At 47.0% G+C, this 15,372-nt stretch overlaps 1 protein-coding gene across 6 annotated transcripts in view; it reads left to right on the forward strand.

The window, feature by feature from the left end:
- The window catches only part of PIDD1 (p53-induced death domain protein 1), a 32,625-nt gene that overhangs the window by 3,473 nt on the left and 13,780 nt on the right, over positions 1 to 15,372 (forward strand). For 4 of the 6 annotated variants that reach the window (XM_035895277.1, XM_035895272.1, XM_009639684.2 and 1 more), the window contains exons 3-16: positions 504 to 917; positions 1,644 to 1,847; positions 2,706 to 2,751; positions 2,954 to 3,155; positions 3,817 to 3,945; positions 4,259 to 4,438; positions 5,061 to 5,208; positions 6,239 to 6,374; positions 6,606 to 6,756; positions 8,482 to 8,605; positions 9,799 to 9,917; positions 10,345 to 10,452; positions 11,420 to 11,625; positions 12,356 to 15,190. In XM_035895277.1, coding sequence (XP_035751170.1) covers positions 504 to 917; positions 1,644 to 1,847; positions 2,706 to 2,751; positions 2,954 to 3,155; positions 3,817 to 3,945; positions 4,259 to 4,438; positions 5,061 to 5,208; positions 6,239 to 6,374; positions 6,606 to 6,756; positions 8,482 to 8,605; positions 9,799 to 9,917; positions 10,345 to 10,452; positions 11,420 to 11,625; positions 12,356 to 12,593 — 2,405 coding nt within the window. In that variant the 3' untranslated portion in view covers positions 12,594 to 15,190. Of the gene's footprint in view, positions 1 to 503; positions 918 to 1,643; positions 1,848 to 2,705; positions 2,752 to 2,953; positions 3,156 to 3,816; positions 3,946 to 4,258; positions 4,439 to 5,060; positions 5,209 to 6,238; positions 6,375 to 6,605; positions 6,757 to 8,481; positions 8,606 to 9,798; positions 9,918 to 10,344; positions 10,496 to 11,419; positions 11,626 to 12,355; positions 15,191 to 15,372 lie in introns of those variants that run through there. The other 2 variants (XM_035895286.1, XM_035895294.1) reach the window with 2 other exon arrangements.

Consider the following 15,372-nt stretch of genomic DNA (forward strand, 5'->3'; position numbering starts at 1 on the left):
CCCCCCCATTTTCACTGCTTTCCTCAGTCTTGAAAGGGCAGGTCTCAGTCCTCTGGGCTGTTCAAAGCCTGGAGGGCGAGGAATGTCTCCTTAGTCCATGAAGTGTTGTGTATGGGCCACTGGTGCTGGTGGGGAAGAGGTGGAGAAGGAGAGTGGGATGCTTGGAAGAGTATGGGCCACCCTGTTGAAGGTTGGTAGATGTGTGGTGTGGCCTGGCTCTTTCTGAGCTTCGACTCCAGATGTGTTTAGCAGAGCTCTACTGGTTGACTGTGGCATCTCCCGATTTCATAACAGGTCTTCACCATTATACCCCTTTCACTGATCAGGAAACTGAGGCAAGGAGCAGAACAACCCCTTCTCTATGAGTAGTTTGGAATCAGCACTGCTCATTGTGATCAGTAATTCCCCAACTTCTGGATCTCTGTGCTAAGGAGTCTCATGTGAGGCTGGTAAGGTATCCCTGTAGCATATTGACCTCTTCCTCCACTTCCCTGCACACCCAGGTGGCCACACCAGGGATGAGTTTGGTTCATGTCAGCATGGCTCCCTGACAAGCTTGCCACCAGGCATTGGGAACCTGAGGTGTCTCACCCACCTGGATCTCAGCTTCAACAGCCTCTCCACCTTGCCCAGCTGCATCCTCCATCTCCCCAGCCTCCGTGTGCTCCTGGTTAGTCACAACAGCCTGGTGGCGCTCCCTGAGGACTTCGGCTCTCTGAGCAAGCTGACTTTCTTCTCTGCTATGAAAAATAAGCTGAAGGACTTACCTCAGAGCATTGGGGAGCTGGCAGCGCTGCAAGACCTGGACCTCTCGGAAAATGCTTTGGAATTCCTCCCTGAAGAAGTTGGGAATCTGCAAAACTGCACAGAGCTGGATCTCTCTGGGAATCGCTTATCAAGCATCCCAGACTCCTTAGGTAAGTATTTTCTAGGGGAAAAAAAGAACATGGGCTTGCTGAGCTTTTGGTACAGTCTAGGACCCCTGAGGCCCTTGGTCTCTGTCCCCAGAGTTGTTAGCACAAACCATCTGTTACATTAGACCCAAATGGAAGGGATATCCAGAAGAAACACGCTTGGTTCAGTCAATCCCTTTGAGCATTAACGACTCTCTGGCCCATGCTTTCTGCTTCTGTGGATCAGCAAGACTGCTAAGATTTCAATATAATTTACAGTAGCCAAGGATCTGGCCTGGCTGGTTTTGGGTAACACCCAGGACTGGAAACAGAAGAGCTGGGGTTTAATGGGATGCAAATCTGGGCTTAAAATCATGCTGTCTGGTGTGGACCAGTCCGCGGAACCAGCTTCTGACTTCTGGTGCCTAGCTTCCTGGCTCTTGGGTCCTGTATTACTTTGTGCCCAGGGTTGTCATTGATGCTGGTATGGAAGCATCTTACATCCATACTCGTATCTGGGTGCCAAAAAGCAGAGGACAGAGGGGGCTGCATTGCCTCTCAGCTAATTCCCTGGGCCCCTTTATTTTGTGAGCTAAAGAGATGTTGGGCTCTTATGTTTTTCCCTTATTGTGTATGTGCATACATGTGATGAGGAGAGCAACGGGGGGGTGGGGGGTGGTGGTGTTAGAGCTGAAGGCACAATGCAATTAACAGCGTGCATGGGGGGTCACTTCTTGTTCTAACCTGCAGCCAATTTGAAGTCTCTGCGGCGGCTGCATCTCCACAGCAATCTCCTGGTGACAGTCCCTGCCTCGCTTGCCAGCCTGCCCAACTTGTCCAGGCTTGATCTGCAGAACAATTGCCTCCGTGCCGTCCCCCCCGAGATCCAGACCTCGCCATTCGTGCACCTCCGAGGCAATCCCTTAGGAGAAACTGAACCATCCCCGCAGCCTGGTAATTGCAAGGCTTCTGCTGCTGTGGGTTCTGCCCAGCTGTTCCCTCACTCAGCCCAGCATGGTGTGGATGGGTTTGGATTAGAGAAGACAAGCAGGGGGGAATCAGACCAGTATTTATTTGTCTGGAATAATTATTAGGTTGTAAGGATACAGACAGTACTAGTTCTGTTTTTATGAGCCCAAGTGCAGTCTGAAGGGCTCAGTAGTCCCTGGAATTGGGCTTGCTAGGAAAGGTATTACAGTGGAAGTGAAAATGGGAAACAGATCAGGAGAGGCCCCTAAAGGGGTCCAGCCTTTTTAGCAGAGGTGAGCACCAGTTCTTGGACTTGCTGCATGGCCCTAAAGCTGTGGTGCCTCATGCGAGAACCACAGAGAGCAGTAAGAAGTCATTCTGCTGTGAAGTTACCTCCTGCTTTCCTGTGGTTCCCAGCCTGCAGAGGAGCTGCTCTTCATCCAAGATGAAGGTGATGACTGAGCAGGAGTCTGAGCAGGGTTTCCCAGTGCTGCTCACGTTCACAAGAGCAATCGCTGATTCCCAGAGGTGGCCTCAGGCAATGAAACATGGCCCTGAGATCTGCAGGGAGGGTAGATTGAAATATTTTCTAATTCCCCCTGCTTCTGAGTTTTCCTGGTGGAGAGTCAGCATTTCCAGTGTGTCTTGGGACACCTAGGCATCTTCCCATCCTCCTGCTGCTGCTTGATCTGAAGGCTGCTGCAGTGTGACCAGGGTTCCATTAGCGACTTCTCTCAGATGAGGATTAAGCCAAAACTGAAATGCAAGTTCAGCCTTTCTTGTCTACCCTGATTTAAGTAACCTCTGTCTCCTCCTCCCACCTAAACCATCTTATTGCTGCAGATGCCGGAGGGCTACGAAGACTCTTCCTTGCATCAGGAGAGGACAGGTAAGCCTCTGTTATTAAGAACTTACTTATATTACAGTGGTGTAATAAGGTCCCAGACAAGATTGGTGTGTGGTGGGTATTGCATGTGTGTCTAGGAGCTTTTGGCCTCAGTAGGCCAGTCAAACACAAGGTAGGATTTTCTTCTGTTTGGAGGGCTGAAGTCATTGCACCATGTCATACATTTATGCATTTCTCCTGGAAGCTTTACTGTCACCTCTGAAGGCTGCAAAGTGGTCCTGGCCTGTGGCATCCATTTCTACTTTCCACCGGGGGCTGCCTCTGACCCTCTGCGGATCTACTTCCGAACACTTGCACCGGACCCTCAGTGGGTAAAGCTGAGACACCATGATGTCCTGCTGAGTAGAGTCCTGGAGCTGCAGCCTCATGGGGTCAAATTCCAGCAGGTGAGGACACGTGCAGGCCACCTCCTGATCAATCTGCCTCTGCAGTAGCTCGTCAGAGTTTTCTGAGAGAGTCTGTTGGGACTTTTGAGACAGGTATCCTCATCACTGCTGCTTTTAAGTAGCTGCACGACTGCCTTTCAAAGAAACCCCGCTGCAAAGTCTCAGAAAGGGCACAGACAGCTTCTCTGGCACTGGTCTGGCTCCTTTGCCTTCCCCACTGCTCCTGCTTGAGCTGAGCTACAGCCTTCCTCACTCACAACCCTCTTCGTGTGCCAGAGGATAAGTGCAGTTTCAGTATTTGGCCTTAGCTTGCAAGGAGAATGGTTTGCATCCTTCCCTAAAAGTCTGACTGTGTGGTTTTCATTCAAGCTGGTGAGTACTTATACCACCAGCCCCATCGTGGCTGACTGCAAAAGTTGCTTTGCCCTTTCTGCCCACAAGTCACTGAACTTCCTGCCACTGCACTACATAGTGGACCTGACATCTCCTGTCACCTCCCTGGAGGCTGCAGGAGAGAGCAGGTTCCTATCTCCTCCTCCACTCCCTGCATACAGGCCGTGCTTCGCACTCCCCTTTCTTGTCTGCACAGGAAGCCACAGAGCAGAGCTAGGCTTGGTTTTATCCTTTCTATTGGTGTCTCACGGGAATGCTTTTTTGCCAGGAAGTGCAGATCTGGATGCCATATGCCTCCCCTCAAACCCTTCACCAGCGTGAGGTTGTAGTTCGGACCTTCAGTGGGCAGAGCTGGAGTGATCTGAGAACAAGAGTGGAGCAGAAGAGAAAATCAAAGGTAAGCAAATGGGAATGACCAGTGACACACATTGTTCCTTTTCCCCTCTTTGGTTTTGCCCAGCCAAGAGTGAGCCCATTTGAAACATCTCATAAGCTGTGTTTTGACCAACTGCTATAAAATGTAGTGGATTTCAGCTCCAGGTTTTCTCTCTCATGGAGGTGTGTCTTCTGAAGGTGATGAGCTGCAGACTGCCATGCTTCATCCCTGCTCTAGTGCTTCCATCTGCTAAGCTGTTACTGGCACTTATTTTCCTGCCTTTATTGTATTATGTGCCTATATGTTTTCTCTTCTTCCCTGTCTTCTGTTACAGAAGCACATGGCTCACTGTAGTGTCCTCCACTTCTCTTGGTTCCTTGTTGTGTCTCGACTTGTGCAAAATGAATGCGAAGTGCCAGCAGAGGGGACATTGCTCTTTTCCAGTGTGGATCCAAACATCAAAGTGACCTTTCCTCCTGGAGTCACTGAAGAGACTCGCAGTGTCAAGCTGCAGGTATGCATGCTTTAAAAAACAAGCTCTGGTAAGCCCTAGTGCAGCTATTGTCCCATGCCAAGTAGGGGACCCGAAGGCATGATGTCCGCCCTAGGTTAATTCATGTCTGATGGGCTGACCCATCTCAGATCACCTTCTGTCTTCGCTTCCCTGCCTGCAAAACGGGCTGTGCTCCAGGCTGCCCTGTGTGGGAAAAGGATCTCGTCGCAGCTCTGCCAGGAGATCTCCCTCCGGCAGATGAGCAGGTAGCTGCTCTGAAGGGAACACAAGGAGATTTTGTCTCTTGTTCCCTTGCAAAATGTACTGAGCCTGGCAGAACAGCTCAATGAGTGAGACTGGGGGTGGGGATTATTTATGTGGATCCAATTCTAAAGTCACCCCACTAAAATTAATTTTCCTGTAGAGTTGCTAGATAGCGCTAAATGCTATTGTAATACTTTGGTCTGTCCCAGCTTGTCAGGTTTATGCCAGTATTAGAGCAGACTTCAGCCAAAGTTCACTTGTGCTTCCATTTCTCACTGAGCCAAGAGCAGCATTTGCTTGCTGGATGCTGGGGGAACTGAGTGATGCAGAAATTTGGGTGCCTGATTGCACTGCTCACTGTATTGTCTTCCATGTCCAGGTGCTGCCGGTCTCTGCAGAAGAGATAGAGGAAATCACAGCTGATGCAGGGTGCAGAGCCAGTCCGCTGCTCTGCCTCTCCCAGGACTCCCTGGTGGATTTTCTCAGGCCAGTGAGAATTCAGCTGCCCCTCCCGCCCGGGGTTACAGGTCAGTTTATTCCCAAAATTGGCAAAAGGAAACGCCATATGTGGAAAACCACGAATGACAAGCTGGGAATTTTGTTTGCCTCTCCTGTTAATAATAAAGCTTGCTGCTTTTCCTGCAGGAACAGCAAGGTGTGTCTGCTTAGTGAGTGGTGGTGCAGGGTGGTAGAAGCTGAAGGTAGTTCAGGTCCAGCAGAGCAGCGCTGGGCTTCACAGACCAGCAGCATAAGCTGGGAGAACAGCCTTGGCAAATGGATTTCTCTGCTGAACTGCATATGTATTTAGACTGCTGGGTTTGGTATGACGGATTGGAAAGGCACTCCTGACAGCTGAGGAGATGCTTTGTAAAAGGGCTTTGATTCATGATTGGGAATAGCTTGAAACAGGTAATGAAGGTGCTGCCTCCGCTGGTCTGCCTTTTCTCTTCCTTGCTCATGAATCAGGTGCTGAGCCACTGCAGTTAAAAGTGTACAATCATACACTAAGCCATCTCCCACTCTGAATATTGCTATAAACAGCTGCAGCCTTGCCAGGGATTCCTCTGTTTGCATGCTGAGTACCCTGTGTCTCCTAATTCCTATTTTCTTTGACCTTTCCTCGCTTTCTTGTGAAGAAGTAAAATCTTACTGGTGGTGGTTTGGCTTTCATTGTAACACTACCTGGTATTTGTACGTCTGAAGTGCATCAGGATTGAAAAGTCTGTGGCATGTAAGTTTAGAAAGAGATAGAGCTTAATTAATTAACATAGATATTGGTGATAGGAATTGTCTAATGAATCTGTTGGTGGAAGTCAGCACACTATCAGTTTAAGTCTGCATATTCTGCCAGAATACCCTGGAAGCATTGGGGTAGCCTCATCCTTTTATTGCTGCTCTTCTTTGACCGAAGTTCAGTCCTGGATGCTGAAGAAAAGGGCATGAGCCTTCATTTGGTGCTTTTAAAAAGTGAATCACCCAAAACTGTGGCTGGGTTTGTATAGTCATGAATAAAGGCTTCTGCTGCATATACTATCTCTTGATGGTTATTGTCTTTAGGGCTAAATTTGGATCGGTCAAGGCTGCATCTTCTCCATGGTGACCTGGAGGGCCAAACCTGGGATGACATTACCAGTCAGGTGGTGCTGGAATTCACCCATCTTTATGCAGTGTTTGAAGTCACCCACTTCTCCTGGTAAGTCCAGGATTAGTCCTGAGTAAAAGATGGGATGTTCCTCTGCCTTGTTTTTCCCACACTCTGACCAGGAGTCGTGCCATTAACCCTAACTGTTCCCTTTTCCCCTTGCAAGTCAGGCCCAACTTAGCACTTTGTCTCTACCCATCATTTTTTGCAGTCTTGTAGGGGTGACACTGGCTTCTCTTCCTAGGCAGGATCCCTCCCTTTTCTTAATTCCTTGTCTGCCAGGTACTGGCTGTGGTACACCACCAAAACCTACATTGGAGGCATTGCCAAGAAAGTCTATGAGCGGCTGCGTATGTACCAGGTGAACTTCATTGCTCTGCAGAGGAAGAAGGACCCCGAGCAAGTCCTGCTACAGTGTGTCCCCAAACACAAGGTCTGATCTGGGTTGCATTGCCTTGCTCCTGAGCTTCCTGGGGCTCCCTTTGTAGGATGTAAGGGCTGAAGTGCACCAAAAGGTCCTGTTCACTGCCCCAGGGTCATGGCTGGGGAATGCTGTCACCACACTGTGTTGGTAGTGTGATACTGGCTCACTGGGAGCTGGGGGAAGAAGGAAAACTCATTCTGTGCAGTGGTGGATGCCATGCAGTAATTTCCTCCCCTGTGAACCTCGAGGACTGGGCTTTTAAAATCAGCTGAGCTACAGTAACTGGCCATGTGCATGATGTTACCGTCCAGCAAACATGAAGCAAAACATGTTGGCTTAAACTTTAGTCAAAGATGTTAAAGTTAACACATCACTTGTCTGACACGGGCTAGTAGCATGGGCAGAAGCACTGCTTTGGTTTCAGCTGGAGTGGTTAGAAATAGTACTCTTCCTCATGTTCCTTGCTGTTTACAGTTCAAGCAGTGGAACAGCACATATGAGCCCTCCTTAACCTGCTTCAGTGCAACATCAGGTTAGTTTATGCTATTTGAGCTAATATGGCTGACTTTGTATGGGAGGCGATGGGAAGCGCTCAGGCATTCTCTTCTGCTGCCTCTGCCCTAGGGTTATCAGCCCTCAGCTTCAGATGGTAGCAAAGTGTGCATCTGTGTTTGTAGAGCACGTACCTTGACAGCCAGTGCATCTTAGTGAGGTGAGGGTTGTTTTATCAGGCTGCCAGAACTGGGCTGTGTATCCAACCGATGGGAAGCGCTCAGGCATTCTCTTCTGCTGCCTTGCCCTAGGGTTACCAGCCCTCAGCTTCAGATGGTAGCAAAGTAAGTGTGCATCTGTGTTTGTAGAGCACGTACCTTGACAGCCAGTGCATCTTAGTGAGGTGAGGGTTGTTTTATCAGGCTGCCAGAACTGGGCTGTGTATCCAACTCTCTGCATAATCCTCTAGTCTGGTTGCTCCTTTTTTCCTTTATTTGTTCTCCTGTGTTGAAATGACCTGTGGGCATAAACATCTGTAAGTATTCTTTGTATCTTGGGTTCTGGGCTAAAATAATTTCCAGAGGAGGCAGCAATGGCACTCCCAGTGAGGTCGGGGTTCAGGGGTGTCTTTATTCCTCCCAGGGATGGTCATGGGGTGAGAGAAGATTTACTGTTAGGAACAGAAAGAAGAGTAGACACCTCAGCTCTAGGCTGACTCATGCACTGCCTCTGAGACCCCAGGTCTGACACTGTGATCACAGGCTGCAAAGCCAAAATGAGCTTCCTGGTGTCCTCAGCTGTGTGCTATTGTAGCATGCGGCTTTTTGCAGAGGAAATGTCTTTTAATGGCATACTGTGAAGGAGATAAGGCAGCAAGTAAATCCCTCCTTGTCTTTGAAGGTTACTGACCTGTTAAAAAGATAGAGACATTGCTGGAAATACTTTTTTAATGGAAGCTTTGGGATGGCCTATCTTTGTTAGTCCACATAGGCTTTTCTGCTCTTTACTTGAGAAGAGAAATAGGGAAGCCACAAAATCCAGAGCACCACTTACTTGTCTGTAGTGAATATACCTGGGATAGGAGGGGGTGGGTGTTTGTTCATTTGTTTACATCCTTTCCATGTAAAGTGGACTTTCCCTGTTGAAGGTGAGTGAGAGGAACATCATGAGCATAGGGACATAGGTCAGGGGAGAGACGTGCTTCAGACCAAACACAGGGTCCTGTGTTGTCATTCTTGTCAGGTTGACCCAGTGCTGAAGAAGCTGCAGGACCGCTATCGAGGACCTGAGCCATCTGACATGGTGGAGATGTTTGAGGGAGAGCAATTTTTTGCAGCTTTTGAGCGAGGCATCAGCATCGATATGGGTATGGTAGTACCGGGCTCCTTTCTGCTCCTACCTCTTGTGCTTGTCTAGCTCTAGGCATGTTTCTGCTGGGGGCTGTACTCCTCCATGGCATTCCTTTCTTTCTCCAGCTCACCCACTACTCACAGCAGCCAGCCTATGGACATTGAACTTGTCACATTCTCTGGTCACCCAACTTTTGTGTCTGCTTTTCCCTACGAAATTGCTGTTTGCAGGCTTTCATTTCCTCTCATGCTGTTGTAGCCTGCAGAGGGCAATAGCCAAGTGTGTTTATTTTATGACTGATCTTCTGCAGCCAGCTATGCCCTTTTCCTAGTGTCTTAGGCACCACACTGGAATGCCCATGGTGACCTAATTAACATTACCCATTTCTGAGAGAACACATATAAAGGTATTTTTTTTTGAGAAGATATCTCTGAAATAATCCAGAGCAAAGAATTCCCTCTAATGGAGACATTAGAAGAGAAGGAAAGAGGGAGCAGGACCAAAACTCAAGATGATGTTTTATTCCTCAGTGTGTCTGCACCTGTTACAGCTGCAAACTGAGCCATTTTCTGCAAAACCTGAACGTACAGCTAGGTTTCATTGGTGTAAATTAAGTGAAACCCTGTGTAGAATAATGAAGTGCACTGGTCTTTCAGTGGAGTTTATAAGGCCAGAGTCTATCCCTCTGTCCTGATTTAGGCTGGACTCTAACTTAATTTCTAGATAATTACGTCTATGAATGTTGTACCTGATTCTATTTTTTTCCCTTTGTCTCTACTCCTATTTCTGCACCAACTGCAGAAATGTTGAAGAGATAGGTGACCTATTTTTGTGCATTACAGGCTGCTATTGCAGCTGATTCTACCCTCCAAGGGGTAGGTAGAATGGACCAAGGATGAGAAGGAAGTGCCAAGGATGGACTTGACTCCATCTGAATGTTTTGCCCTGCCTTGCCTTCCGTTCTTGAACTTGATCTCCACCTTGTGGCCAATTCTCCTTTTTCACCTGTAGGACCTGCTTTCTCCACAGCCAATGTTTTCTGCTTTACGGTGTCACGCAGCGAGGAAGGGGGGTTACAGTTCTTTCACGCATTAGTAGAAGGAGTAGGTAGTAGCATGAAAGCTACTGGTGGATGCTGAGCTGTTGGCCAAGCTTGAAAAGGTGCACACTTTTCTGCACAAGTTGAGTGTTTGCTGCTCCTTTGCACAGATCGTCCTGACTGCGTGGATGGACGTCTCTCATTCATTTTTTACTCCCACTTGAAGAACATGAAGGAAATCTATGTGACCTCCCCTGTAGACAGGAAGGGCCAAGCTGTAAAAGGCCAGGTGAGCAGCCAGTTACATTGACTTTGTTTTCTCCTTCATCATCATCATCACTGCTTTTACAATGTTCCTCATAATAATCTCCGAGTGCGGGACATGACTCTTTTCCTCCCCTCTTTCTCTTGGCTTTGCATTTCACTGACTAAACCTTGAATAAACAAGAAGAGTAGTCTGGAAGGACCATTCATCACTTAGCTCTCTGACTTACATTCCTGCCATTAACTCTTGGGAGGTTGGCAGTGAGCCCAGCATTTATGACAGAACCTCAGTGCTCCTCCCAGTTGCACTTAATTGGGATGCCATATTTATGGACTGAGGATAGGTGAGAAATGCTGAATTCATTCTTTCCCAGATGGAAAAGACATGGTGCAAACAGGCTTGGCCACTGTGCTTGAATCTGAGCCTCACTGCATGCTTTCTGTTTGCAAAGGTCTCTTTCTACCGAGGGGCAGTTCCTGAGAGCATCCCTGAAGATGCCAGCAGGAGGAGGAAAGGACCAGACTCCCTCTGGCTTGCTACTCTGCCCATCAAACTGCCTGTGAGTTGTTTTGGCTCCTACAGAAAAATTAATCTAAGATATGGTAAGATCATGGCCTTCCTGCTCAGCTAATCTTGTCTTGCTCCATGAGAACAGATGCAATGCACAACTGCAAGAAATGGCTGCCCAACCATGTCATGGTGGAGACTTCCCACTCCCCATGAGCTCTTCTGAAAAGAGAAACATGAATAGCTGGGAGAGGTCTCCATCTCTCTTGCTCATCTTGCCTGTCAAGCACAGGCTTGTTGGTTGGGTGGTCAGAGAGGGTGGATCCTTTGGATGAATGAGGGATGTAGAACAGGAGGAAGCTCACTGTAATTAAAGGAAGTGTCTGTTTTGTTTATACATTCCTTAGTCATACAGCTCACACAGCAGGAAAAAAGAAAGGTCTAAGATGAAGTAGTTAGGCTGGATTTGAATACAGGTGTTGAGTGTAAGTATTCTCCTGTGAGCCACTGGCCTTTAAAGGCTAGGCTGTATGTTGTGAGAAATGCAACTTTTGCTTATGGAATTTAATTGATTTTTGAGAAGCTCAAAACAATGAATACCTTTGTAGGCTGACTGCTTCCCTTCAGATCATGGCACATGCCACAATATCACATCCCTTTCTGACACATGCAACCTCAACTACGAATCTAGACTAAGTGCTCTCTTACTGCTGAGGCAAATATGCTTTGGGAAGATGGTTCATTGAAAAATGTTCTGTAAAGATAAGAAAGGAAATTTCTAGTGTGAGCTATGACTGTGAACACTACAATTTGATATTTTTCAGAGGCAGTGAGCATTGCTGGTCATTGCCAGTGTGAGTGCTCCTTGCTTTTTACAGCCTGACTCTTCAGCCCCAAGATCTTCCTTCCTCCCCAGTAGGAGGAAGGAAATTTCAGTGTGGAGACTGAATGGCCAGACACTGTCCTCTACAAAAACAATTGGTTTAGCATGTTCTCTCTCTCTCTTCTCTGTGACACAGCGACTGAAACCCCGCTGGGGTGAGAACCCTGGTCCCCTGAATGGCTTCTCCTTCCCTCCCTTGAACCTGGGCAATGCCGAGACTGGCTACCTGACACAGGCAAACCTGCTGAGCATTGCCAGGCGTGTGGGAGCTGACTGGCAGACCATCGGCCTGAACCTGGGCTTGACCTATCAGCAGATTGAGCGCATAGGATACAATAACAGGTAAGATAGGACACAGTGGTCAACAGTGATGCATTCTTTCTATCTATCTATCTATCTATCTGCAGTGTAATAGTATAAATTAATGCTTGGCTGGTTGAAAGTTTTCCTACTGGAATTGTTCCACTGGATAAAAGATGAGTTGACTAATAGTCCTTCTCAAAACATTGCCTTTTTTGTGGAAAACTGATTATTTTCTCTTGCCTTTATAAAACAAAGCTTTATGTTTGAAAAACAAAATTGGGAAATAACAAACCTGATGAGCTTTGTAGTTCAGATGAGTCAGATTCCTGTTTTGTTCAGTGATCTGAATTCCTGGCCAGACTCCATCTTTGACAATAAGCAGTCGTCTATGGCATTAATTGTGAATATCTTTATTCAAAAAGAGCTTGTGGTACGTCATGGGACATGCAGTCTGACCAAAAAGCCAGAGCAGTAGGAGAGAATGAGACTTGTTATCACCAAATTACTGTTCCTGTGGGGAATTTACATTCAAAAGCAGAATGCTTTAATTTGATATTCCACTAGGAAAAAAATTTCTAGAGAGATTTTAGTGCAGGAACTGCAACTGCTGTATGATGGGTGGGGAAAAAGGCAGGCCCACTGAGTGCTTTGTGTGTCTGGATGGCTTCTTTGGGGCTCCAGTCTTGGGCTAGAGCTCAGGTAAGGCCTCTTTGGGTTGCCAGTCAGGAGAGTGTGTGTTGATTACTTCTGTGCTTCCCCCTTTCTTCAGAGAGGACCTTGATAAGCAGATCCTGGACATGCTTTTCTCATGGGCTCGGCAAAACTCAGAGGATCCTGACTGTGTGAGCAAGTTGATCACAGCCATGAAGGACAGCGGCCGCCAGGACATCGCAGATGAGGTCGAAACCATCATTGAGCTGGGACGGCAGAAATACAGGGAGTCCATCCGCCGGGTGGGCTTGGAGCAGGAGAGCAGCACTGAGGACTCTGCAATAGCTATGATGTAGCACCTACCAGAAAGAACTGGATTTCATATCGTGTCTGAAACATGGAGAAATTCAGAGACTGAAGTGTCTGTCAGTTGAGTAGTGGCTAAAGTAGCCTTTAATGAATTAATACTCATGTTACCTATATTTATTTATAACTTATTCCTGAAACTGTGCTCTGCTGGAAACACTGGGTGTGAGCATTTGGGTCTGTTTGTGCTCCAGTGCTTGATGGGAAAGTGGAGGTGCAGTCGTGTTAATGAAGGCCCATGGTACGATGGGGACCGTTCAGCTATTTCTGTTAATGATGTGTTTTGCTCACATGAAAATGTGAACTGTATTCCCCATGCAAATGTTTTCTATTTTCTGCCAAACCTCTTCCAGTTCCCTCAAGCCCAAAACAAAACCTAAGTATTTGTGGGGAAAAGAGAAGAAACTAATTTCTAGCAAAATTGCCCATTTTTTGGTTTTGCTCCAAAAGCTATTTTGGAACAAGTAAAATTTCACATTTTCCCTAGGCTGCTGCACCTTTTTAGATGAGACCTACATGCTGCTGGTCTTTGACAGAGTTCCAGTTTTATTTTACAAATAAGTAAAAATCCATAACCCTGCTGTTCTGGGAGGGACTCTAAATTAAGTGAAAGTAAAATTTCCCTTGCAGTTTCAAAGGGATATTCCTTACACCCTCCTAGTGAAATATGCCCATGTAGTAGTGAAGGTGTGACCCCTCCTGAAGTTTGGTGAAAAGCATGACTTAAATTTGCATTTTAAAAACTGGTCTGACCAGCTGTAAAATAAGCACTGTTGTGGGACTGGCATGAACTGTGCTGAGCTAACCTCCCAGTTTTGCAGTCTGAACATCTTATATAAGGCTGGAAGTGTTTATTGCTTTTTAATTGCTCAGTCATTGACTACTGAGGTGCCCTTCTCTTCCTGTTCCTCATCTCATAATGGGCCTCAGCTAACGACCCACTAATGGCAGTGGGAAGTTTCATGCAAGCTTTTTGAGAAACTAGTGTCATTATGTAAATTCCACTCAGGTTTGAGTTATGTAAATTCAAGACAGGTTTAGATTCAGCATATCCCACTTTCTAAGCAGTATTTAAAGGGCTGTTCTCAGTCTGAAAAGCAAAAGTCTGTACAAAAATGCCAGGTTGCAACACCCAAAGTCAACCTGCAGCTGCAGGTCTGAGAAATCCTAGTGTTTTCTTCCCCCTGTGAAGAATCATCAGTGGTTTTACTGATGCTGTATTTCAGACCTGCCATCAGTACCATTGAAAGAGAGGCATAACATTGTTCTGCTCTTTTTTTTTTAAAGGCCATTCTAACATCTCAGCCTACGGAGTGATTAGTGTTCAGTCCAGAGCAATGGACGAGGACTTGCAGACTTGAGTTGTTGCCTTGGGCCTAGGGACTTCCTCAGATCTGATTTCTTAGGCCATGCTGTCCCTCAAGTCTCATGTGGGGTTCAAGTCAGCAGTTCTCTTTTGAATGTACATTTTCTCTGGTAGTCTGTGTCCTATGTTCTTGTCTGTAATTTTGATGTATACCAATGAGGTATTTGTTCATTCCTCCAGTTTTGGAGAGATGCATTTGGGCATATTGCTCTCACTGGGAATAAAATAAGCACTTAACTGTTTCACAGCATGGTCTGCTAAACCATAAACGCCTCGAGGTGTTAGACAGAGACAGGTCCCTTTAAACCTGCTGGCAGAAAGACACAAGTGAGCTTGGCCATGCTGCACAGAAACGGGAGAAGAGCTCTTGTTTGGATACTGCTGGCTGCAAAGCACAGGACAGACTGCAGCTGAGTTAATGGTGTCCCTGTAGCTTGGCTTTGCTGCAGTGGGGCTAAGCTGGGAAACACAACATTTGGAGCATGGGTTTGACTAGCTGAGCATATGACTAGGGCTCAGGCGGAGCAGGTCTAGGGGGCAACAAGGCTAGTCTAGAGGGGACAGTGTGTAGACTTAGCCTAGCCTCTGGTGAAGGTCAGGAGGCTTTTGGCTAGGCAAAGCTAGGCTAAGGAAGTCTATAGGTAGCATAAGGTAGCATCCACAGCTACAACGCCACAAAGCTAGGCTGCACGTAGCTTTCCATTTGTGATGGCCAGGCAATAGCTGAGTTAGGCAATGCTGAAATTAGGGTTGGGTAGGCTGGACTCTATGGAGCGCTCATCCAGACATCAGCAGAGCTACAGCTGTTCCAGATACAGACAGATCGGGCTAGAAGAGAGGGAGGCTAGTGCTAGGTGTTTAGGTTAATCTAGGTATGGGCTACAACAAAGCCAGGCGACAGGAGATACCAAACCCTAGACAGCATCATCAGTAGAACAGCTCTTCAGGATTTGGGCCAATAACTTAAGGAAAGTTAAGCAACTGCCCTAGACAAGTATTGCTATCTCCAGTCTTTCACTGCCAAGTGGCAGATGCTGGTCTGGGCTGCCTTGCTGGCATCTGGTTTTCTCCTTCCAGTGACACTGAAGCAAGCACCCAGCTGAGGATACAGAGGTGCTGGCGGGAAATCAGAGCAACCATCTGACTGCTCTTTCCTTCAGCTGACTTGGCAGCAAATATTTGAGCTGGATGAGAGTCAACAGAAAGAAAAGTTATTTTCAGGTGTGTTATCTTTATCAATAATCTCTCTGAGGCACAGTAACTCCTTCGTAAGCCTGTAGTTGCTATGGCCAGGAAACACTGATTACAGTTGCAGTGGATGGTTGAAGCAGCAAAAAAAAAAAAAAACCAATGTGGCAAAAGATTGCTTTCCTTTCTGGCTTCCTTAATGAATTTATCACATA

Source organism: Egretta garzetta, unplaced genomic scaffold, assembly GCF_000687185.1.
Source record: "Egretta garzetta isolate BGI_Z169 unplaced genomic scaffold, ASM68718v1 scaffold650, whole genome shotgun sequence".
NCBI lineage: Eukaryota > Metazoa > Chordata > Aves > Pelecaniformes > Ardeidae > Egretta > Egretta garzetta.